Source organism: Erythrolamprus reginae, chromosome 2 (assembly GCF_031021105.1).
Source record: "Erythrolamprus reginae isolate rEryReg1 chromosome 2, rEryReg1.hap1, whole genome shotgun sequence".
NCBI classification, from domain to species: Eukaryota; Metazoa; Chordata; class Lepidosauria; order Squamata; family Dipsadidae; genus Erythrolamprus; species Erythrolamprus reginae.
Window position 1 is genome coordinate 75,858,047 of NC_091951.1, and position 22,942 is coordinate 75,880,988.

Genomic DNA, 22,942 nt, shown 5'->3' on the forward strand with positions numbered 1-22,942 from the left:
CAAGTGGGAATTTCCCAGGGCTCTCTGCTTGGCCCCATACTATGCAACAATTTACAAATGCCCTAAAAAATAAGAGCAGAATAGAGCTTATTCAATTTACTTTGTCATGATTTGTCAGAAACAAATCATGCCAAACCAATCTCATATCATTTTTCAACACCATAACCAAATCAGTAGACCAATGCAGCCGTAGCTGACCTCATATACTTGGACTTCAGCAAAGCTTTTGATAAAGTAGATCGCAATCTCCTAATCCACAAATTAGAAAAAACCGGGGTAGACTACAACACATGCAGATGGATAAGCAGTTGGCTGACCAACCACACCCAATGAATTGTCCTCAATGGCTCCAAATCCACATGGAAGAAGGTAAGCAGTGGGGTACCACAGAGTTCTGTCTTGGGCCCTGTTCTCTTCAACATTTTCATCAATGACACAGATGAGGGAATAGAGGGGGAACTAATCAAATTTGCAGACAACATAAAGCTGGCGGGGATAGCCAACACCCTAGAGGATAGACTCAAAATACAGAAAGACCTAGATAGATTAATACTATTGGCCAAAACTAACAAAATGATGTTCAACGTCGAGAAGAGTAAAGTCCTTCACCTAGGTAAAAAAAAAAAAAAGACATGCATACAGTCTGGGAGGAATCCTAATTAGCAGTAGTGACTATGAAAGGGATCTCGGAGTCTTGGTGGATAATCAACTAAATATGAGTCAGCAATGTGCAGCAGCAGCTAAAAAGGCCAACACAATCCTAAGCTGTATCAACAGGGGGATACACTCCAAGACCAGGGAGGTATTAATATCACACTATAACACCCTGGTCAGACCACATCTGGAGTACTGCATTCAGTTCTGGTCACCACACTTCAAAAGAGACATAGAAACCTCTGGGGAAGGTACAGAAAAGAGCAACTAAAATGATTAGGGGACTAGAAACCAAGACTAGAAAGATTGCTGGGACTGGGCATGGATAGCCTAGAGAAAAGAAGGGCCAGGGGGGACATGATAGCAGTCTACAGGTACTTGAACGGTTGTCACAGAGAGGAGGGGATCACGCTGTTTTCCAGGGCACCAGAGGGCCAGACGAGGAACAACGGTTGGAAGCTGCCCAAGGAGAGTTTCAACCTAGAAATAAGGAAGAACTTCCTGATGATCAGAGCGATCAACCAGCGGAATGGCCTGCCAGCAGAGGTTGTGAACTCCCCAACTTTGGACATTTTCAAGAGGAGATTGGACTGTCATTTGGCTGGGGTGCTGTAGGATTTCCTGCTTAAGCAGGGGGTTGGACTTGATGACCTGCAAGGTCCCTTTCAAATATACATACATACATATATACATACTATACAGATGACATCAAGCTAGAGACTAATATCTCATAAAACAAAATCGCAATTAAAATTATAGTGACATGTTTGAAAATCGAGACAAATTCAGCAAGAAGATGCTCAAGTGTGGCTAGTAGAAAGTCTTGTATCAGGTAGGAAAATGAAAAATATAGCTATGTTCAATAGACTTGAAGAAGTCTGCCTTGATGTCACTACATGTGAAAATGATCTAGGAGTAGTAGTGTAGAAGCTACAAAGAACTATACTAACTGTCTTAACTGCACCATTGCATCCAGAATCATGATATAATAATACTTCAGTACTGTGATGCTTAGACAAGGGATGTAGAGAAGCTGAAGTGAATTCAGAAGATAGGTACTAGGACGATATGGGACCTGGACACTTTTAGAATGGCTAGATATGCTTAGCTTGGAGAACAGAAGAGATTGTTTACCATCTATAAATGTCTTAAAGTTTATTCTATGTCAACTGTTTTGAACTGAAAGCAGCACAAAAATGTTAAACTGAAATGGAAATAAATGAGATTAAGGCTGAATATTAGAAAAAATCCCATCACAATAAAAGGCTGTTTAGCAGTCAAACAATCTACCTGAAACATTCAAGTTGATTTCCTGTCAGAAAAATTGTTTAGTGGATTCTTAAATTGAACAGGAATTGGACTACATGACCTATAAGATCCCTTCCAACATCCATCTCCATTCCGGTAGATTATATGTTTGTGTGTGCACAAACTCCCAAGTATGTTGGATACATACCAAAGATACTTTTTAAAAATTAAAAATAAAAATTGGTTTTCAAACTAGAGGAACAATGTGTAAAAAGGCAGGATAGAAAGTCTGCATGTAATATAGTAAAAATTGATCACAAGCATTGATTGTACTTGACTATAATAGGCAGCCTTTGTCTGTAATTAATAACTCCATTATTTCCTAGACCTGATTACACTTAAATATACTGTATTCCAAAACCCAAATCAAATCTGAGAGGTCAACAGTGAGAGGATGATAGGGGCATCCTTCATTACTTCTATCAAGAGCAACCTTGTTAAACAGGAAAATGTGATGCTAATTTTGGCAGAACTGCTCGTACAAAATTAAGGGAAGACTGCATGATCTGGAAAAAAAAGAGAATAAAGGGTTAGGTGAAATGGGAAACCAGGAGAATGAGGATATTTGGAAATTGTGCTAGAAATGAGGGGCTAGTTATGTCTTGAATAAATCCAATTGAATCACCCTAGTCCTGCAGAATGTGACAAGTAGCAAAGATAAAAATGATACAAGTACTGTACTCCTTGACGTATCACTATGACTGGGTAACAAAATTGGGCACAAGGCGGTTGTGAAATGAGTCACACCCAATTTTCTGCCATGGTTGTTAAGTTAAATTACTGTACTGCAGTTAGTGAATAAAGTGGCCATTAAGCAAATCTGGCTTCCTCCATTGACTTTGCTTGATTGAAGCTGGCTTGGGATTTTGCAAATGGTGATCACATGACCCAGGATAGCAATAGCACTTAGTTTTATACACAAACTCATAGTGCTTTACAACCCTCTCTAAGCATTTTACAAAGTATGTGTGCCCCAACAATCTGGGTCCTCATTTTACTGACTTCAGAAAGATGATGAAATGTGGCAATTGTCATAAATACAAGCCAGTTGCCAAGACCTCAATTTTAATCAGGTGACTGTGGGAATCTTGTGATAGTCATAAGTGCGAGGACCAGTCATAAGTCACTTTTGTTAGTGTCAGTGTAACTTCAAATGGTCATTAAGTGAACGTATGTACAGTAAGGATTACTTGTATTAATGATCAAAGAGATCAAAGACCTAGACTAAACGCTGCAGGTTTTGGGTCTAAAGAAAAGAAGAATTAGGGGTGACATGATAGCAGTTTTCCAGTATTTGAGGGGCTGCCACAAAGAAGAGATCAAATTATTCTCTAAAGCAGTGTTTCCCTACCTTGGCAACTTGAAGATATTTGGACTTCAATTCCCAGAAATCCCCAGCCAGCGAATGCTGGCTGGGGAATTCTGGGAGTTGAAGTCCTGATATCTTCAAGTTGCCATGGTTGGGAAACACTGCTCTAAAGCACCGGAGGGCAGGACAAGAAACAGTGGTTGGAAACTAATTAAAGAGAGAAGCTACCTGGAATTAAGGAGAAACATCTTAATGATGAGGACAATTAACCAGTGGAACAAGCTTGCCTTCAGAAGTTGTAGGTGCTTCATCACTGGAGGTTTTTAAGAAGAGACTGGATAGCCACTTCTCAAAAATGGTTTAGGTCAGGGGTAGGCAAAGTTGGCTCTTCTATGACTTGCTATTATGATTGGCTCAAGAATTCTGGGAGTTGAAGTCCACATGTCTATAGAAGAGTCAATTTTGCCTACACCTGGTTTAGGTTCTCCTACTTTGAGGTCCCTTCCAGCTCTATTCTAGTCCTTTAATGTCAGTTATGGCCCAAAACCTTTTCTGAATAGTACATGGAAATGGATAGGCATCCTGACACTTTTTATAAGAATCACATACCTGAAAGAAAGTCTCTCTGATCCGGCATCTGGCTTCCCACAAATGGGAGCCAGATGTATCTGAGAAGTACATCAGCAGAACATACATAAAAGCAATTGCTCTTATTTGCTTACTCATGTTCTGAGCAACTAGTAATTATCATACCAAGCAAACTCAATACTATATTGAATCATAAATGACCAACTGTGATTAATAACCTTTTCTTTTATAGATTTTACATAATATCCTTGCAAGGATGACAAGGCTCATCTCATTTCACGGGAACAAACGCCTTAATTTAGCAAAGTATTGAGTGAACAATTTGCTTCTGTTTGTTCTAGATTTCCCACAACTCTTCATCATAGAAATATCCTCAGTTCAACTATCATAAAATAAGACTATCAGGAATTTGCACTGAGAAGGAAGGTTACTATATACAGTGCTGTAATATGTATTTTCAGTTTAAATGTAAACTTAAGAAGCCAGAGCTAAGAAATACAAGTAATCTATCATAATTTCTGCAGTAGTAATTCTGGACCAAACTAAGAACTGTAAAATAATACAAAGATAACCATGGTGAGATTCCTCTCTCCCAAAAGCTCAGCATTTTATATCTTCCTTTAAAATTATGGACATTTCCCAATTGATCTGTCCCCGTGTATATAGTTCAATGTGTCAGTCCGAAGCCATCATTTGATTTGGAGACTTTGGCCTATTACATATTAGAATGTTGAATATATTAGTGTTGTTGGAATTTGGGAGGGGCTGTTGCATGAGGGTTGTAGAGCTGTTAGCCATAACAAATTCCTTCTAGATTATCAAGCACCTGCCTGGAAGTTGATGGGAAGACCTGACACTTTGGCAGAACTAGACTGGGCCATGTGAGGAACTTGTGGTATGGGAACAAGTGAAAAAACCCATGGGACTTCAGATTCATCTGGAGTTTCAGTCAAATCTGGGTTTCTCACAGATGTGTCAAAATGGCTCTGCTAATAAATTGGAACTTTGAGGAACGCTATGCATCAGATTCTGATTTAGTTTTGGATGCTATTTGGAACCCCTGGCACAGTGTGTGCTAGCTTATGTTTAGAGTTGATAACCAACCAGGATTTGTGTGGAGTTGGCAACCTTAAAGCAAAGGAACCTTATGACTTATTATCAAGGACATATCACTATCTTAACATAGAAAGGTGGTTGATGTAAACTTTTATAGGAATAGAGCTAAGTTATCAAACTCATAGTGTCATGTTGTCGTCACATGTCCTATCATGACTCCCTTTGCTAAAACGGGTGGGGTAGCCAGCGCATGATGCATCTGACCAAGAGCTGCAAGTTTGACACTGCTGGGGTAGAGGATTAAATAAATAATTCAAAGTAAGCAATAGGTAGATCTGTATTGTCATATGAATATGCTTAGGATTTTTCTAAATTGTTTGTTAAAACTCTGGCCCAAGGAATTGATGTTATTACTCCTTGGTGCTTCATTCCCTTTTGCAAAGTTTAATTACCTTTGTGGTGGTGGACTAAAAAAGCTAGAAGTAAAGAAATGGTGAAGAGTACAAGTACAGGGAATCTTACTCATCAATCTGAGCAGAGTGTGGTTCAACTGGAGGCCTAACCGATAACAACTGAAGCAGCAAGGGGTATTTACCTATTGTTTTCACAGTTTTTCACTGTGAGTCTTTAGCAAGATTTAGGAGTAGGAGGATCCAGAATATTCAGTAACTTCCAGTAAATAATTTGCAACATTAAATTAATTTGGTATATCTCAACTGGGACTTTAGGGATAGAGCAAGTCAAAAGGAGATAATTTTGGCAGCTGCTTATCCTATTATCTTCGATTCTTTCCAGCCTGTAGATCTGAACAATGTAGAGAGAACGTGCAGATAATTATGGCTACCATGTGCTTATTTAGCTTGCCCCTGCTAGTTGATTAAAATAAAATTAAAATAGCCAACATGAGGTAGCACTGCTGCTTCAGGTGTGCCTGGATAGGCCCAATACTGTGCAGAATACAGTACTGAGACAACTTTGGGACTCTTGGTGAACTATCTTCATCAAAAGCCAGATATGGAGTTGGCCTAGCCCTCTTGGATTTTTGATTCCACCAGTCATTGTATCCTGCTGATCATCTACTAGGATTGATTTTGGCAGCACATTTGGCAATGTTTTATTTTATTTTATTAATTAGATATTGCTTTATTGATTGATTGGATTTATATGTCCTATTCCTTGGACTCAGGAGATATTCTAATCCTATTTTCTTTATGGTGTCCTGACAGACTATAGAGAAATTTGTGTCCCAGACTTTGAATTGATTAGCCTTGGAAGGGGGGGGGGACAATATATATGTCCAGTCAACGAAGCGGTGGAAGTGATGTGCCGGTGCCTGGAGGCTGTTGGGGTCTGGATGGGTGTCAACAAACTCAAACTCAGACAAGACGGAGTGGCTGTGGGTCTTGCCTCCCAAGGACAATTCCATCTGTCCGCACATTACCCTGGGGGGGGAGAACTACTGACCCCCTTAGAGAGGGTTCGCAACTTGGGCATCCTCCTCGATCCACAGCTGACATTGGAACATCATCTTTTGGCTGTGGCAAGGAGGGCGTTTGCCCAGGTTCGCCTGGTGCACCAGTTGCAGCCCTATTTGGACAGGGAGTCATTGCTCACAGTCACTCATGCCCTCATCACCTCGAGGTTCGATTACTGCAACGCTCTCTACATGGGGCTACCTTTGAAAAGTGTTCAGAAACTTCAGATCGTGCAGAACGCAGCTGCTAGAGCCGTCGTGGGGCTTCCAAGATTCGCCCACGTTTCTTCAACACTCCGTGGCTTGCATTGGCTGCCGATCAGTTTCCGGTCACAATTCAAAGTGTTGGTCATGACCTTTAAAGCCCTACATGGCATTGGACCAGATTACATCCGGAACCGCCTGATACCGCATGAATCCTAGCGACCGATAAGGTCCCACAGAGTTGGCCTTTTCCGGGTCCCGTCGACTAAACAATGTCATTTGGTGGGCCCCAGGGGAAGAGCCTTCTCTGTGGCGACCCCGGCCCTCTGGAACTAACTCCCCCCGGAGATTAGAACTGCCCCTACCCTCCCTGTCTTTCGTAAACTACTCAAGACTCACTTATGCCGCCAGGCATGGGAGAGTTAAGATATTCCTTCCCCCTAGGCCATTACAAGTTATGCATGGTATGTTTGTGTGTATGTTTGGTTTTATAATAAGGGTTTTTAGTTGTTTTATTAATTGGATTGTTACATGCTGGTTTTTTATCATTGTTGTTAGCCGCCCCGAGTCTACGGAGAGGGGCGGCATACAAATCAAATCAAACCAAACCAAACCAAACCAAACCAAACCAAACCAAATCAAATCAAATAAAATAAATACATACATAAATAAATAAATCAATATCATTCAGTATAGTTGCACAAAAATTAACTGTAATGATTTCCTAAATGCAATTCTACTGTTTTTGATGTTGTAAAAACAGGGAAATAATTTTTTAAAATTTCTTTTGAATTATATAGCTCTTTTTTTTAACTAATTGTAAATAAAATTAATGCATTTTGCCTTTAACTGTTTTTAAGGGCAAAACTAATGGTGATATAGAAACATTAAAAACTCTGATAAGCTTAACTATTTAAGGCAGTCTCTTTCCTGTTAAGATCTTCAAGAAAAGGTCTTCTAAGGCAGCGTTTCCCAACCGGTGTGCCGCGGCACAGTAGTGTGCCGCGAGACATGGCCAGGTGTGCCGCGAGAAGCTCCAGCTGGGCGGGGCGCTGCCGGCGCCCCTGCCTGAGTGTCGTCCTGTGGATGGTCTTGGGCTTCACAGTTGCTTCCTAGTTCCCTCTCCTCCCACCGCCTGTGTCTCCCACCGTCGCCTCCCACCAAGCTGTCGCCCGTTGCCATGGGTTCCTCGAGTGGGAGCTGCTGCTTCCCTCCGTCCAGCTCAGCCACGCTGCCGTAGAAAGCACAGAGGTTATTGTCACCGCTTCTGCCTCCACTCAGGGAGCCACCGTGGTCACCGCACCTTTTCCTCTCGCTCAGCTCAACCACGATGGCTGCCTGAGTGGAGGCAGAGGCGGTGGCAATAACCTCTTGGCGGAGGGGAAGTGCTGATGGGCTCTCCTCCTTCCCCACCCCCGCGCTTCTCTCCCGCCCTGGCTTTTGCTTCGCCCCATGATTTCCCCGCAATTTCATCCAGGCCACCTCTTGCCTCCTTTTGAACTGCGGGGAAATCTGCGGGTGAAGCAAAAACCAGGGAGAAGAGCGGGGGTGGGGAAGGAGGAGAGCCCGTCAGGGCTTCCCCTCCGCCAAGCTGCCTGCTTGTCCTCGCGCCTCGTTGCTACCTCCTGCCTTTTTCCAGGGGCCTTTGGAAGGTACCCAGGGAAGGGGGGGATTGGGGGTGGCGGCAGCGGCTTCTCGTCCTCCTCATCGGGCTGCTAACGCCCGCCCAGCCCCTCTTGCATGCAGCTGAGGCAGGATTTGGAATGTCGGGGGTGTGTGCGTGCGGGCTCCGCATCCCCCTGCCACCCGGAACATTTAAAATAAGAAAAACCTTCGCTGGCCTCCGCAGAAAAGAAAGGAAGAGAGAGAAAGAGGGAGAGAGCAAGAGAGACATAGCAAGAGAGACATAGCAAGAGAGGCAGAGAGAGAGAGAGAGAGAGAGAGCAAGAGAGACATAGCAAGAGAGGCAGAGAGAGAGAGAGAGAGACAGAGAAAGAGAAAGAGAGAAAGAAAGAGCTAGCAAGAGAGAGAGAAAGAGAGACAGAGAAAAAGAAAGAGAGACAGAGAGAGAGAGAAAGAGATAGCAAGAGAGAGAGAAAGAGAGAAAAAGAGAGAGAATGAAAGAGAGATAGCAAGAGAGGCAGAGAGAGCAAGGGAGAGAGAAAGACATATAGGGAGGGAAGGAGGGAGAGAGAAAGAGAGCAAAAGAGAGAAGAAGAAAGAAAGAGGGATGGAGAAAGAGAAAGAAGGGAAGGAAGGAAGAGAAAGAAAGAGTGAGGGAGAAATAGAGCGAAATGGAGGAAGATTTTTTTTTGGTCAAAACTTTTCTTTAGCCACCCCCCCCCCCTTTCAGTGTTCCCCAGGATTTTGAAAATGTGAATAATGTGCCACGGCTCAAAAAAGGTTGGGAAACACTGTTCTAAGGATTCCCCAATTGTCAGAGGAGAGCAAGGCAGAGCTGCTACCCTACAGAAACTTGCATATATCCTCCAATCACCTAGTATTTAATCACTGATTTAAGCATTCATAGTTGCAATTGTTACTTTAATCATTAATCCAAAACAGTCCACTGCAAATGAAGACTTTTATTCTGAAGGTTAACAAGTGTAATCTATCATGATGATCCAGGATCAGTTGGTAGGTAGATGATTTAGGACTTCCTGGTCTAGGGCTGAAAGAGGGAGGATGGCCCCAAAGGAACAAAAAACCGAAAACGACAAAGTCAATGGCTTCCATGCCTTAGGAAAGACGAGGACTGTGATAGTGAACCTATGGCACACATGCTATAGGTAGCACATAGGGCTTATGAGCTGGCCTATGTGAGGTCCAGTGCATAGGTGTGCTCTGGCCAACTTATTTTTGGCCTTCTGGAGGGCGGGGGAGGCCATTTTCTCTCTCCCCAGACTCCAATAGGCCCTTTGAACCATTTTTCGCCATCCACAGGCTTCAGGAAAGCCTTCCGAAACCTGGGGAGGCCATAAAGTGGCCCAAAGGCCTAATAAAAGTCCAGAGGCTTCAGTGAGGCCTGAGCACATGTGTGGGAGGGACAGTGGGGGAAGGGGTTTTGTACACATGCATGTGTGGAGGCATGCTCAATCATGCTATCATGCACAGGCGTGCCCTTTTGGCACCCAAGCAAAAAAAGGGTTTGCCATCGCTGGATTAGAATTTGGTCTCATGTTTTTAATTCAGCACCTTAACCAGAATACCACATTGGCTCTCAGTATTCACAGTATTCATCTTTTAATATTTTGCACTAAATTTTCAAAATTTGGTGAGCCCCGTTGAGTAAATTGATTGATTGAATGAATGAATGAATGAATGATTTTTTATGCATGGTTTTTACTTTTTGGAGAATCTCTACTGAATGAGAAATCATTTAGAGAGAACTATGGCATGATATATGCATACTTCATTACAGTAATGAAAAGTGGATTGGATACTGAAATTCAAAGACAAAGAGCAGCTCAGTAATCCATTCCTTTCAAAGTAAAACCAACAAAAGTAGCAAAAATCTACCAGCACTTCAAAGCTTATCTTTAAACAATGCAACTAGAAAGGACCACATATTGTAATCTCACAAAAGATACTGATGGACATGGCAGTAACGCCAATGTCATAGAAACTCCTGTGTACAAACGCCTCTCTGGACAACACCAAAATAGGACAACACCTACTTGAGTGATTTTTAAAATTAACTGCTTTTTAGTGTGCAAATTTTCAATTAGATTCTGCTGTCAGCAAAAGGCTTCTGTTGTTCTGTGCCGTTAAATAATTTTCAATCTCTTACTCTTTACTTAAAATCTTACTACTGGAACTGACCTTAGCAACAACTTTATGATCCACTTAATGCTTTCCTATGGCTCCCTCTTTGCTTACCCTATTTGACCTAACTATTAACATTTTTAAAAGCTGCTCCTCAATTCTCCAAGTTGCTATCAAGCAATGTTATCTGTAGAACTGATAACTTCTTATTCTCATTTCAATTAAAGCAATAATGGCTGGATTAGTCTCTATGCTCTGCAGTTTAGAAGGAATACAAGAATAAAGCAACAGCAGGAGTGATTTAGTGACAGCTCTGTCATGGCTATTGGAAAGAACAGTGTTCAAATCTTATAGAAGACATAGTTTTGCTACCGTGTTTCCCCAAAAATAAGATCCTGTCTTATATTTTTTTGAACCCTGAAATGCTTGGCCTTATTGCCATCCACTCAAAATCCCAATTGGGCTTATTATCAGTGGATGTCTTATTTTGCGGAGAAACAGCAAAGTCCTTGGAGAGGGGCGGCATAAAAATATAATAAATTATTAATAATAATTATTAAACAGGGTAACTAGCATGGCTCGGGCCAATTTCCCCAATGTTCAACTCTCATCCAGTAAAACTAAATGGTTTACGAGATATTTGTGAAGCAAAGTACTTATGTGCCATCTATTATAAAAAGAGGAAGACCCTCCCCCTGCCCCCCCAAAAAGGGCCTCCTCCACAAAATCAATCATTTTTTGTCTTCAGACCATCTATAAATGCAGAAGCCAAAATCTGGCATCATGTGGATGTTTGATCACAAAGCTCATAAATCAAGTCTCTGGCTAGGGCTCAAGAACTTGCCGTTTCAAACCCCTGGAAGATTTTGATCCAATATTAGCATAATTCTCTGTTGGGGTTTTATGACACCTACCTCCTCCAAATACAAAAATGCCATGATTGAATCCAGCATTTAAGTTTCAAGTTTTATTGGATTTATATGCCGCCCCTCTCCGAAAACTCGGGGCGGCTAACAATAATCATGAACAATATACAATAATAATCCAATACTAAAAGCAAATTAAAACCCCTTAATTTATAAAACCAAACATACATACAAACATACCATACATACAATTGTAACGGCCTAGGGGGAGAAGAAGTCTTAATTCCCCCATGCCTGGCAGCAGAGGTGGGTTTTAAGTAGCTTACAAAAGGCAAGGAGAGTGGGGGCAATTCTAATCTCTGAGGGGAGTTGGTTCCAGAGGGCCGAGGCCACCACAGAGAAGGCTCTTCCCCTGGGTCCTGCCAAGTGGCATTGTTTAGTTGACGGGACCCAGAGAAGACCCACTCTGTGGGACCTAACTGGCCGCTGGGATTCGTGTGGCAGAAGGCGGTCCCTAAGGTAATCTGGTCCGGTGCCATGAAGGGCTTTATAGATCATAACCAACACTTTGAATTGTGACCGGAAACTGATCGGCAACCAATGCAGACTGCGGAGTGTTGGTGTGACATGAGCATATTTAGAGAAGCCCATGATTGCTCTCGCAGCTGCATTCTGCACGATCTGAAGTTTCCGAACACTTTTCAAAGGTAGCCCCATGTAGAGAGCGTTACAGTAGTCGAGCCTCGAGGTGATGAGGGCATGAGTGACTGTGAGCAGTGACTCCCGGTCCAAATAGGGTCGCAACTGATGCACCAGGCGAACATGGGCGAACAGCTGAAAGATGTTTCTCTAATGTGAGCTGTGGATCGAGGAGGACGCCCAAGTTGCGAACCCTCTCTGAGGGAGTTAAGAAACACTGTCAGATTAGTCTCTTCAAAATAAGGACATTAATATCAGGAATAACTTTCCTTGGTGACATTATAATTATCTCATCAAAATCCATACTACTTGGTCTCTAAAACAAGCAATTCCTTACGAATCAACACCTTCAACCTACCTTCTATATGGATAATGGAAAATTAATAATCATGGGATATTGATGATTTTGAGATCATTTAGGTTAGTCTAAACCAATATCCTAAAACAGAGAAACATCAATAGACACAAAAAACAAACCCACAAAAAATAAGATTATAGAGATCTCTCTTTTCTATAGAGAGGACTGCTGCAGCAAAAAGCAAACATATCCCTTCTTCCTCAAGGCCCAACTCTACAAAGCACAAGAAATCAATGCAACATTAAAGATTATCCAAGCAGACACACATACACCCAATTACCACACCTCCATTTCTTTCAGGACAGGATGGTCTTCTATTCCTGGAAAGAGGACTCTCATGGCATAGGTGCAATAATCCAAAAAGGGGATGCCAGCCCCATCCAAGTCATTGGTCAGTTCATGGATATCAGTCTGCAGCTCAGCAAAAGCTGGGGAGGAAATAGCAGATTTAAAAAGGTGCCCAGATAAACCTCCCTTTCAAAAATTCAATGGACTAATACTACCAATTGTACTGTGCAGCTAAAATGTTGTTTAAAGTGTTAATATAATTAGTTCATTAGTTCATACCTTACTTAAGTATGAAAAGAGAACAGCGGTGGGCCACGAGCCGGAACGCTAAATTGTGCTCGTCGCCGCGGCTCGTAAATTCTTGTGGGACCAGCACGATTTTGCTGCTGCACCTGTGGAAGTAGCAAAATCGCACACGGAGCCACCGAAACACCAACGCAATTTTGTTACTTCCACAGGTGCAGCAGCAAAATCGTGCTGGTCCTGCAAGAACTTATGAGCCGCGGCGGCGAGCGCTATTTAGCATTCCGGCTCGTAGCCCATTACTGAAAGAGAACCTAACGGGTTCATGTTCCCAAAACCAAACTCTACTGGTGTGGATTTCTTGAATGAAAATAGTTTAGTCTTCTGACATTGAAGAATCAAGTGGCAGACCTGGACTAAAACTTCAGTGTGAACTTTGACTTGAACCTACATAGAAAAAAAGGAACTAAAAATGAAAAGAAAAAAAACAAGGCAGGCTAGACTAGACAACGGAAAAGTGACTTTCTCTCCTTCTTTCCCATCTTTCAAATGGAAGAATCATTTGGTAATGATTCTTGTGGTTGGTTCAAGTACTTGTGGAACCCTTGGTGGTCTCTGAACCTAGTTATTTGCTTGCAGATGTTTCATTTTCCAACCATTAGAAACATAGAAACATAGAAACATAGAAGTCTGACGGCAGAAAAAGACCTCATGGTCTATCTAGTCTGCCCTTATACTATTTTCTGTATTTTATCTTAGGATGGATATATGTTTATCCCAGGCATGTTTAAATTCAGTTACTGTGGATTTATCTACCACATCTGCTGGAAGTTTGTTCCAAGGATCTACTACTCTTTCAGTAAAATAATATTTTCTCATGTTGCTTTTGATCTTTCCCCCAACTAACTTCAGATTGTGTCCCCTTGTTCTTGTGTTCACTTTCCTATTAAAAAAACCATTGGTAGGTAATATCATCAGTGGGGTTTACTTTCTGTTTATATACACTAGGTCATCCTGAATGTAAATAAGGCACAAACCTGATCCTCATTCTCACTGATATTACTTAGTTGGGGTAATGAAATGTCAGCAGGCAAACAACTAAATCCAGAGAGCACCAAGGAGTCCACAGTTCAATGTTAAGTCATAGATATTTTCTTCTACAGTTTTTGGCGGGGTTGGATCAGTTCACAAGAAAAATAAAGCACACCCTACAGCTTTAAATTCACCTACAACAAATCAGGCTGTTTGTTTTTGAGTTCTAAAGCTGGGGAGGGGGAAACTTTGGCTGAAAGAGGAGAGGAATTCAGGGGGGAAATCAAATTAATGGCACTTTAAAAGGAAGCTAGAAATGGCAGAGGGCTGTAGGCTGATCAGTTTGATGAGAAAAAACAAACCGTCAGTTTGAAAGGCACACTATCTTATCTGTAACTAGTGGGACTAGAAAAGAGAAAAGGCAGGGAAGATACTGCAGCTTTTAATTAAAAGTAGATCCTTTTATCTGCCAGCTACGGAAGACAAGGCAAAATCTCCTCCTTCCACTCCCTCCCTTCTTCTCCAATCACTCTGTCACTATTTCTATCTACAGGGTTTTTTTTTTCATGCTTCCTTTTTTTATCATCTCATTTTAGGAGTCTGCTTCTAAAGCAGCTTTTGGGCCAACTTGGAGTTGGCAGGGTCACAGCCCCAGGCGCTGGCTTGTGGTGATAATGGGCAATTAGGTTTTATCAGCGGGATCAGAAACAGTATTCTGTCCAATTTCTCAGCATCTGTCTGTCACATAATGAGAGACCCACAGTCTTTCCCAAGCAGACTTCTTTCTTCCTTTAAAACTTTCCCTCTTTAAATCTTGCTAAGTTCCTTCAAACTGTACTAAACAAAACCTTCAGCAAAATTGCCTCATCTGACCTCAAAGCAGTGCCTAGACTTACAGAGGTTTTGGAGGTTGCAAAATCTATAAAGCCAGGTGCAGAATAAACCTGGTTCCTATGAGTGTGTGTCTTTTAATTAGTATTTACCTACCTGGTAAATACCTACCCTACCAATCACAAACTGGTCAATGGTACAAGGGAATTCTGATAATTACAATTATAATACACCTGGAGGAAACCGTATTAAAGGTTTTTTGCATTAAATCATAGGGAATTGCTTCCTATTCATGATCATATAACACAGTAATGAATCTGGAAGCAGTACAAATATGATCATCACTCATTATTTGGCAACAAGGTTGTAGGCTGTTAATATTGGTGGAAAAGATGCCTTCTTATCTTCTCATCTCAGAAAAACTGGACAATATATAATGTTCACCTACATTTTTCTGTTTTACTCTACTGTTTTAGCTGTTGAGCAACTCTAAAGAGTACTCAGAAGGCCCTAAAAAACATAGTTCTGCCAGCCGGCCTGGGGAACCCAAAACTGGATTGAATGCATTAAATGGCAGGTATGAGATATGCTGTCACCAGGTGGGGTGGGGGTTTATTATTTATTTATTTTTATTTCTTTTATATTATGTTTTTATGTCCTGTAAGACTTCTTGAATCACTGTGTGTGAGTAGGCAGCAATATAAAATTTCTAAATAAAATAAAAATAAAATAAACATCTCCAACATTAATTTTTTACACCTTGTTCTCAGAGCAAATATGCATTTTTTATTTCTCACGATCTAAGTAATGCTGAGATATCCCAAAGGTGCCTTTTTTTCAAGAGGCAGTTTTTCTTTGAAGATGTTTCACTTCTCATCCAACAATCTCCTTCAGAGCTGAAGAAGCTACTTGGATGAGAAGCAAAATGCCTTCAAAGAAAAACCAGAAACTCTGGTTGCCTCTTGAAAAAAGCACCTTTGATCTGGATGACTGAGGATCTCCATAGACATAATGTTGAGATATTTGAAAGACAGGTGTGCTTAAACTGTGACTTGTGAGCTTCCTGACCAGGGTGCAATGACCAACTCATTTGGCGATTCCCTCTAGACTGGGGTCAGCAACCCGTGGTTCTGGAGCTGGATGTGGCTCTTTCATCCATCTGCTGCATCACCCTATCACTTAAAACATGTGTCACAATTGCCAATGTGCAATACCTGCCAACATGCAATTTATTGAGTTTTTCGACCGCTGGTAGTCCAACCATGGATAAATCCAAAAAAAGAAAAGTTTCAACTATAGATGCTAGTTTTATGCCCCACCCCCACCCCAGGAAATAGTCAGGCACGGGAAGAGTTTTGTGGCTCCCGGTGTTTTCTTTTCTGTGGGAAACGGGTCCAAATAGCTCTCTGGGTGTTCAGGTTTGACAACCCCTGTTCTAGGCTTTGCTTCCACTTTGTACAAGCCAGTTACAGGCTTGCCAGAGCAGAGTTTTAACAGTGTTTCTGCTTTGCAAATGGAAGGATTGTTGAATGTCAGTCTCAGCTTTGGTCACTGCTTTGCCTGCACAAGTCTGCGGTGAGCAGTTAGGTTTGATAATAATCAATGATCCCCAGACTGACAAGGATCACCCAGAGGATGACTTAAAAACAGCCATGTGTAGGCTCCTTAATTATCAGTGAAGAGACTCATTCACAGGCTCAAAAAGAAAAGTAAAAGAAGAAAATGAGGAATCTATCTCAATGTATCTTGGGGATAAATTAAGAAATATTTCAATTGCCAGGATTTTTGTAGTCTCCTGTCTTTCTTAACACATTTCTGCTAAGGAGATTTCGTGTGTTTCAAGATTAGAAAAGGAATTTATTTTAGCTTTAGGAAGAGGCAAAGAGCATGATAGTAATCATAGTGTTTGAAAAATTATGTGATATATAAAGATTTAATTTCAAATGTAAGTGGCGTGGTTGCTTCTTGCATAACCTTAGCCCCAGTGGAATTATTAGTTCTATTAATAGAGAGGGAGATATTGCACAAATCTATTGTTTTAGGCAGATATGGTGCTTGAAATATTGTGAATCCATGCTAAAGAGCCAGAAAACTCCAGACATCCAAATTTTTCTGCTCCAGGTATTATACTTATAAAACTGCCTCACCCAAAGCTAAGTCCAAATATAATTGTCCTTACACCCACTCTCACATTTGTTGTAACCCGCATTCGTAAAAGCAAATGAAAGAGGTCTATCAGCGAAAAACAGCAGAGTGACCAAGAATGTATAGGCAGCAATTTTCTGTACCATTATGTGGGGAGGAAGTGAATGTTACTGTGGTTTTTGTTTAGTAATATAACTTTACCTGCAATTAGGGCATTTATGAACCATGACATTATGATTTAATACCTTTGGCAACATTACGTTTCTATTCTGATCTTCCTCCTTGAAAATTGTATGGTTCTGTGGTTTCCAGATAGCTTAAGAAAGAAACTTGACTTGTTCAAGTTATAGAAAATTATTTTATATTATATGGATGAATCATTAAAAAAATAATAAATGAAAAGAAATTTTAAATAAAACTTATGCATTGGTTCATGGTCAACAGGATCCATATTATGTGGACAGGGGAGAAAAAGGATGATGTGGTTGTTTAGATAGTTGAAGCTTGAAAACCCAATAGTCCTTTCTTGGGGTGCGAGAAGTTTTAATTGTTATCTAGACAACTAAATTTCATTTCACAAGGACTAAATTGGGTAGAATGTTTCAGAGTCCCATAAAGCAAACCTCAATTTACTAATGATCGTGGGAGATTCATTCATTCAGTATCTAATACGATATGTTCGGTGCTTTTAAAAAACAAAGAAAATGGAAAGGAATGCAGTGCTGCAATGAGGAATGATGAAACCGGCATCTACCTCCAGTTTGTGTCTTACAGTAGGGGACGGACAACAATATAAATGATAGAATAGCAGAAAGATGGCAGGCATCCTCACCTTCCTTGCACTCCAAGGCCACACGTGATTCCAAGTTGTCCATTTGCAGCTGGAGACGTTTAAGGGTACGGTCAGCATCTCGAGACTTCCGTTTGTATGCAATAAGGACAATTATGATGATGAGCAAGAGAAGTCCGCCTCCTCCACCAATGCCAATAATAGCTGGCAAAGTCAACAGATTGTCAGAATAGATCTGCAGCGTCCCTGGAGAGAATTCAAACCCCCCAGCCTTAATCTGGAAGATACCAAGAGAGAGAGAGAAATCGAATAATATTTAGTGTGGCTGTCTTACTGCAAAGAAAGATATTTTTCTCCGTTTTAGAATAGAATTTATTTATTTATTATTTATTAATCAGATTTGTATGCTGCCCCTCTCCGCAGAATGGACCAGAATGGAACGGAACAGAACAGGACAGGACAGGACAGAATAGAATTCATTATTGGCCAAGTGTGACTGGACACACAAGGGATTTGTCTTTGGTGCATATGCTCTCGGTGTATATAAAACAAGACAAGTAGACAAGGTGACTGAGCATATTTTGAAATTGGGCAATTGAGGAGATTGTCCAGTGTCAAAATGTTAAAAGGAACTATTGACATAAGGACATTATCAACATATACTTTTCCAAGTGATGATCAGAGCTCTCTTGTCATTGCAGGATAAGCAAAAGGCACCTTTCTTTTTAATTTCTACTTAAAATATATTTGCAACACTGATTTTTATTCTAGTAATTGCCCAGAGATTCTTTGTACTCAGCATGCCATTACTAAAGTCTGTTCTATCCTCACTATTCCCATTTCTAAACAACTTGCACTTAGCAGTGGCTGTCACCTTTAGAAGGAAGCAAATGCAAAAAAGAAGAGTAGAAAAATACTGTAGGATAAGTTTCACACCACCAGAAAAGAGATTAGATGGGATAGAGACATGTGCAGGCACACTACTGATGCCTGAAAGACGTAAACATCAAGTTTGATATCTTATTCAAATAACATTGTAATACTATATGGCAGTGATGGTGAACCTTTTTTCCCGTGGGTGCCGAAAGTGCATGTGCGTATGCTACTGTGCATGCACGAGTGCCCACATCCATAATTCAATGCCTGGTGATAGTGAAAATGGCCTCCTGCCCCCCACTACCAAGGTCTTCTGGAGGCCAGAAACAGCCCATTTCCCAACCTCTGGGGGGCCCAATAGGGCCATTTTTTGCCCTCTCCAAGTTCCAGGGGCAAAAATGCCCTCGAACATCCCCCTGGAGACCCTCTGGAAGCCAAAAATTCAGAGTCTCCAAGAGAGCCAAATATCAGCTGGCCAGCACGTACATGCACATTGGAGCTGAGCTAGGCAGATATGGCTCTGCGTGCCACCTGTGGCACCCGTGCCATAGGTTCGTCATCACTGTTCTAGGTTTTCAATTGAATTGAACTATTTCTAATGGTGTAAAACACGAGGCTGACAGTCCAAGCAAGGTCCCATAAAGAAGCTGTGCCAGAAAAACCTTAATTGTGGCAGGGACATAATATCCTCCCTTTGTGCGGAAAAAAAATAAGAATGGCGCTTGCTGAATGAATAAAGTTTTGGCCTTATGACTAATGATCACTTTTCAAACTTACAAAACCGTTGCAGCATTCCCATAGTCATGTGATCAAAATTGCAGACACTTAGCAATTGGCTCATATTTATGACAGTTGCAATGTCCTGAGGTCATGTGATCAAATTTTGCAACCTTCTGATCAGCAAAAATTCACTTAACAACCCAGTTGCTAACTTAGTTGCAAATTAAATGGGGCAAAATTTACTCAACAAATCTCACTTAGCAATATAAATTTGGGGCTCAAGTGTGGTCCCAAATTGAGAATTGCAGGCACTAATCACACACACACACACAAACAAACAAACAAACAAACACAAACAAACACACTTTCACCATCAGTCAATTGCAGAAAACAGCTTTACTGGAGATAGCTTATATTATATAAGCTTATATAGCTTATATCAGCAATGGCGAACCTTTTTTTCCTTGGGTGCCAAAAAAGTGTGGGTGTGCGCTATCGCACATGCGTGAATGCTCTTTATCATCTCTCTCTCTCTGGCTATCTGTCAATCTAAATCATATCTCCCTCTCTCCCCCTATCTATGTCTGTCTGTCAGTCAGTCTGTCTGTCTGTCTGTCTAACTAACTATCCTATCTAAATAATCTATGTATGTATGTATGTATGTATGTATGTATGTATGTATGTATGGATGGATGGATGGATGGATGGATGGATGGATGGATAGATAGATAGATAGATAGATAGATAGATAGATAGATAGATAGATAGATAGGCAGGCTCCAATGTCTTACCTGGAGCTGGGGGAGGGTAAAAACACCCTTCCTCATCCCGCCGGAGGCTCTGGAAGCCAAAAACGCCCTCCCAGAGCCTCTGCGTGAACCAAAAAGCAGGTGGCTGGCAAACACATGTAGCTTGAAGCTGAACTAGGGCAACAGTTTGTGTGCCAGCAGATATGGCTCGGCGTGCCACCTGTGGCACCCGTGCCATAGGTTCGCCATCACTGCTATATGGGATGCAAAATATACTCCTCTGATGTATGAGGTGCATGGAGGAAGAAATATTTTGGGTCCTTTTCAAAAAATTCAAGGCTATAATGAACTCCAGGGTAAGGCTGATTTGTTGTACTAAAACCTAATCTTATATAATTCATACAGATGTTATTGAGTACAAAGAGAGAACAGGTAAAATATTCAGAGATTAATGAGATTTTTCTTCTTCGCTCTGAAACTAACAATGTTTTTAAAAAACAAAGTTTATGATCCATTTAACTTTTGCATGAACACAGATTAAAGTCAATTTTGTCAAGCAGCCACATTATTATGATTGTTTTAAACACATGCATAGCTGTGTTTACTTTTGTAACCAACTATTCTAACGCATGCATTTTCCTTACCGTCACTTTATGTTGTCCTGTGAGGTTTGGGGACTCGCAGAGCAGTTGAGTTTCAGAAACTGTAAGAGCACATGGAGTGTCTCCAATGAGTACAGTGTAGTTTAACCGGGAATTACCAGGTGCTGGTGGGAGCAGGTTACGGCCCTTTAAAAAGAAAAAAAAGTAGTTTTGTTATTGTTGTTATTGAGTCACTAAATCACATCTAACTCTTCGCCTCCTTATGGACTATAGCACACAAGGCTCCAAAATTTGGTTTAACTCACTCACCCACTTACTCACTCACATTTGCTTGTTGTTTACCCCATCTTCATTACTTTATAAGTAACTCAATGTAGCAAACATGCATAATACACCTTCCTCCTCCTATTTTGCCCATAACAATAAATCTGTGAGGTGAGTTTGGCTGAGACAATGCCAGCCCAAAGTTACTCAGATAAGTTTTTAAGCATATGGGCTGGGACTCAATCTCTCCATTTCCAGGTTACCACTATAGTCAACCTTATTTTTTGGAAATTCAACTTTCAACTTTGTTCAGCTTTGAAAAGGAAACATGAGGAATTGAAAGAAAATATATCAGACCACTGAAGTCCAATAATCCAATAGCTTATTCTTGGGTGAACAGAAAGACCAGTAAGTGATTGGAGTGAACGTGTATCAAAACTGTTAGGTTAAAGAAACCCCTCCTCTCTGTCCAGTTCAAAGGTGAGCCAATCCACAGGTTCGACCTTGTTATGAGAACTCGAACTGAGAAGGTGCCAACAAGCTGTTCTAAGGCGCCATTTGCTCATTCCCTCAAAGCTGAGACAAAACAGATGGCCCCAGGCTATTCCCTCCCCCATTCTCAGGAATGTACCTCAAAGTAAGAGAAAGACTATAGACAAGGAGAGTTTGTAAACAGACATCTAGGCCCTCCCTGCAAGAATGGCAGAATTCTGATAGGGAACAGGGATCAGACAATGTACTTGCAATGGCTCCCCTCTCCTGTCTTTGACACTAATGTGAAGTTTCAATCAAGATTTTTTTCTCTTCCTAGCTATTAAATTTCAATCCTACACTTGTACGTTGTGAAAGACCGTTGAACTTACCTGAACGGTCTTCTCGATGCACTGCAAGGAGAGTCCAAGATGGGTTATACTTCAGTCTGATTGGTAGGGACTGAGTTTTAATTTAAATAATTACTAGGCAGGCACCGCCTCCCTCCCTTAGCCCTCCAGTCTAAAGTAAGGAGAAGGAGCAGTAAAGCAAAAACCATTTATTAAACAATTGAACTTCCAAACACCAAACTGTAACCATAGAACTCAAACCCCCCACAGTAACCCTGGTCCCAGAGTCGGGAGGGTTGGGACTCTCCTTGCAGTGCATCGAGAAGACCGTTCAGGTAAGTTTAACGGTCTTTCTCCAATGCACTTGCAAGGAGAGTCCAAGATGGGATATGTCCAAGTTGTGATCACAGGGAGGGACAAGACTGGACCAGGGGTTCTACATAGGACCAAACTCCCTGCAGCACCCTCCTCCCAAACGCTGCTTCCTCCGAAGCAAAAGAGTCAATCCTATAATGCTTGATAAAAGTTGATGGAGCTGCCCACGTGGCTGCTCTACATATGTCCTCTAAAGAGGCCTGGGTTCTCCAGGCCGATGAAGCCGCCGCACTTCGAGTGGAATGTCCCATTATCCCCGGTGAAATTGGGGATCCTTTAGTCCTATATGCCTCTGAAATACATTCCCTCAACCATCGGCTGATAGTTTGAGAGGACACCCTGGTGCCCATGGTCCTAGTGGCAAAAGACACGAATAGGGCTTCTGATGTCCTAACAGGTTGAGTCCTCCTAACATAAATTTTTAGGGCTCGTCTCACGTCAAGTTTATGCCACCTTAATTCAGATGGGTGAGTCCCACGAGCACAAAAGTCCGGAAGTATGATATCCTGAGTCCTGTGAAAGGACGTGTTTACCTTGGGGATAAACGCTGGATCCAGTCTAAGGATTACTCTGTTTGGGTCAAAACGACAAAGGTCTGGTCTTGTTGACAAAGCGGCTATCTCAGAAACCCTCCTGGCTGAAGTGATTGCAACCAGGAAAGCGGTCTTAAGAGTTAGCAACCTTAACGAGATCTGGCGTATGGGTTCAAAGGGAGGACCTGTCAGTGCGTGCAACACCAAGGGAAGGTCCCAAGAAGGAAAACGATGAATCACTGGTGGTTTAAGATTGTTCGCTCCTTTCAGGAAATCCCTGATCCATGGATGTCCGGTAAGGGAACGGTAGCTGTCTGTCGAAATAATGGTGGCCAGAGCAGCGACATGACGGCGTAGGGTATTAGGGGCAAGGCCCTTCTCCAGTCCTGCCT

General features: G+C 41.6%; 1 protein-coding gene across 7 annotated transcripts in view; it reads right to left on the reverse strand.

The window, feature by feature from the left end:
• The window catches only part of PLXNA1 (plexin A1), a 471,845-nt gene that overhangs the window by 66,407 nt on the left and 382,496 nt on the right, over positions 1-22,942 (reverse strand). For all 7 annotated transcript variants that reach the window (XM_070738367.1, XM_070738366.1, XM_070738363.1 and 4 more), the window contains exons 19-21: positions 20,600-20,743; positions 17,653-17,887; positions 12,567-12,709 (exon numbers count right to left, since the gene is read on the reverse strand). In XM_070738367.1, the coding sequence (XP_070594468.1) occupies positions 12,567-12,709; positions 17,653-17,887; positions 20,600-20,743 (522 nt within the window). The remainder of the gene's footprint in view (positions 1-12,566; positions 12,710-17,652; positions 17,888-20,599; positions 20,744-22,942) is intronic.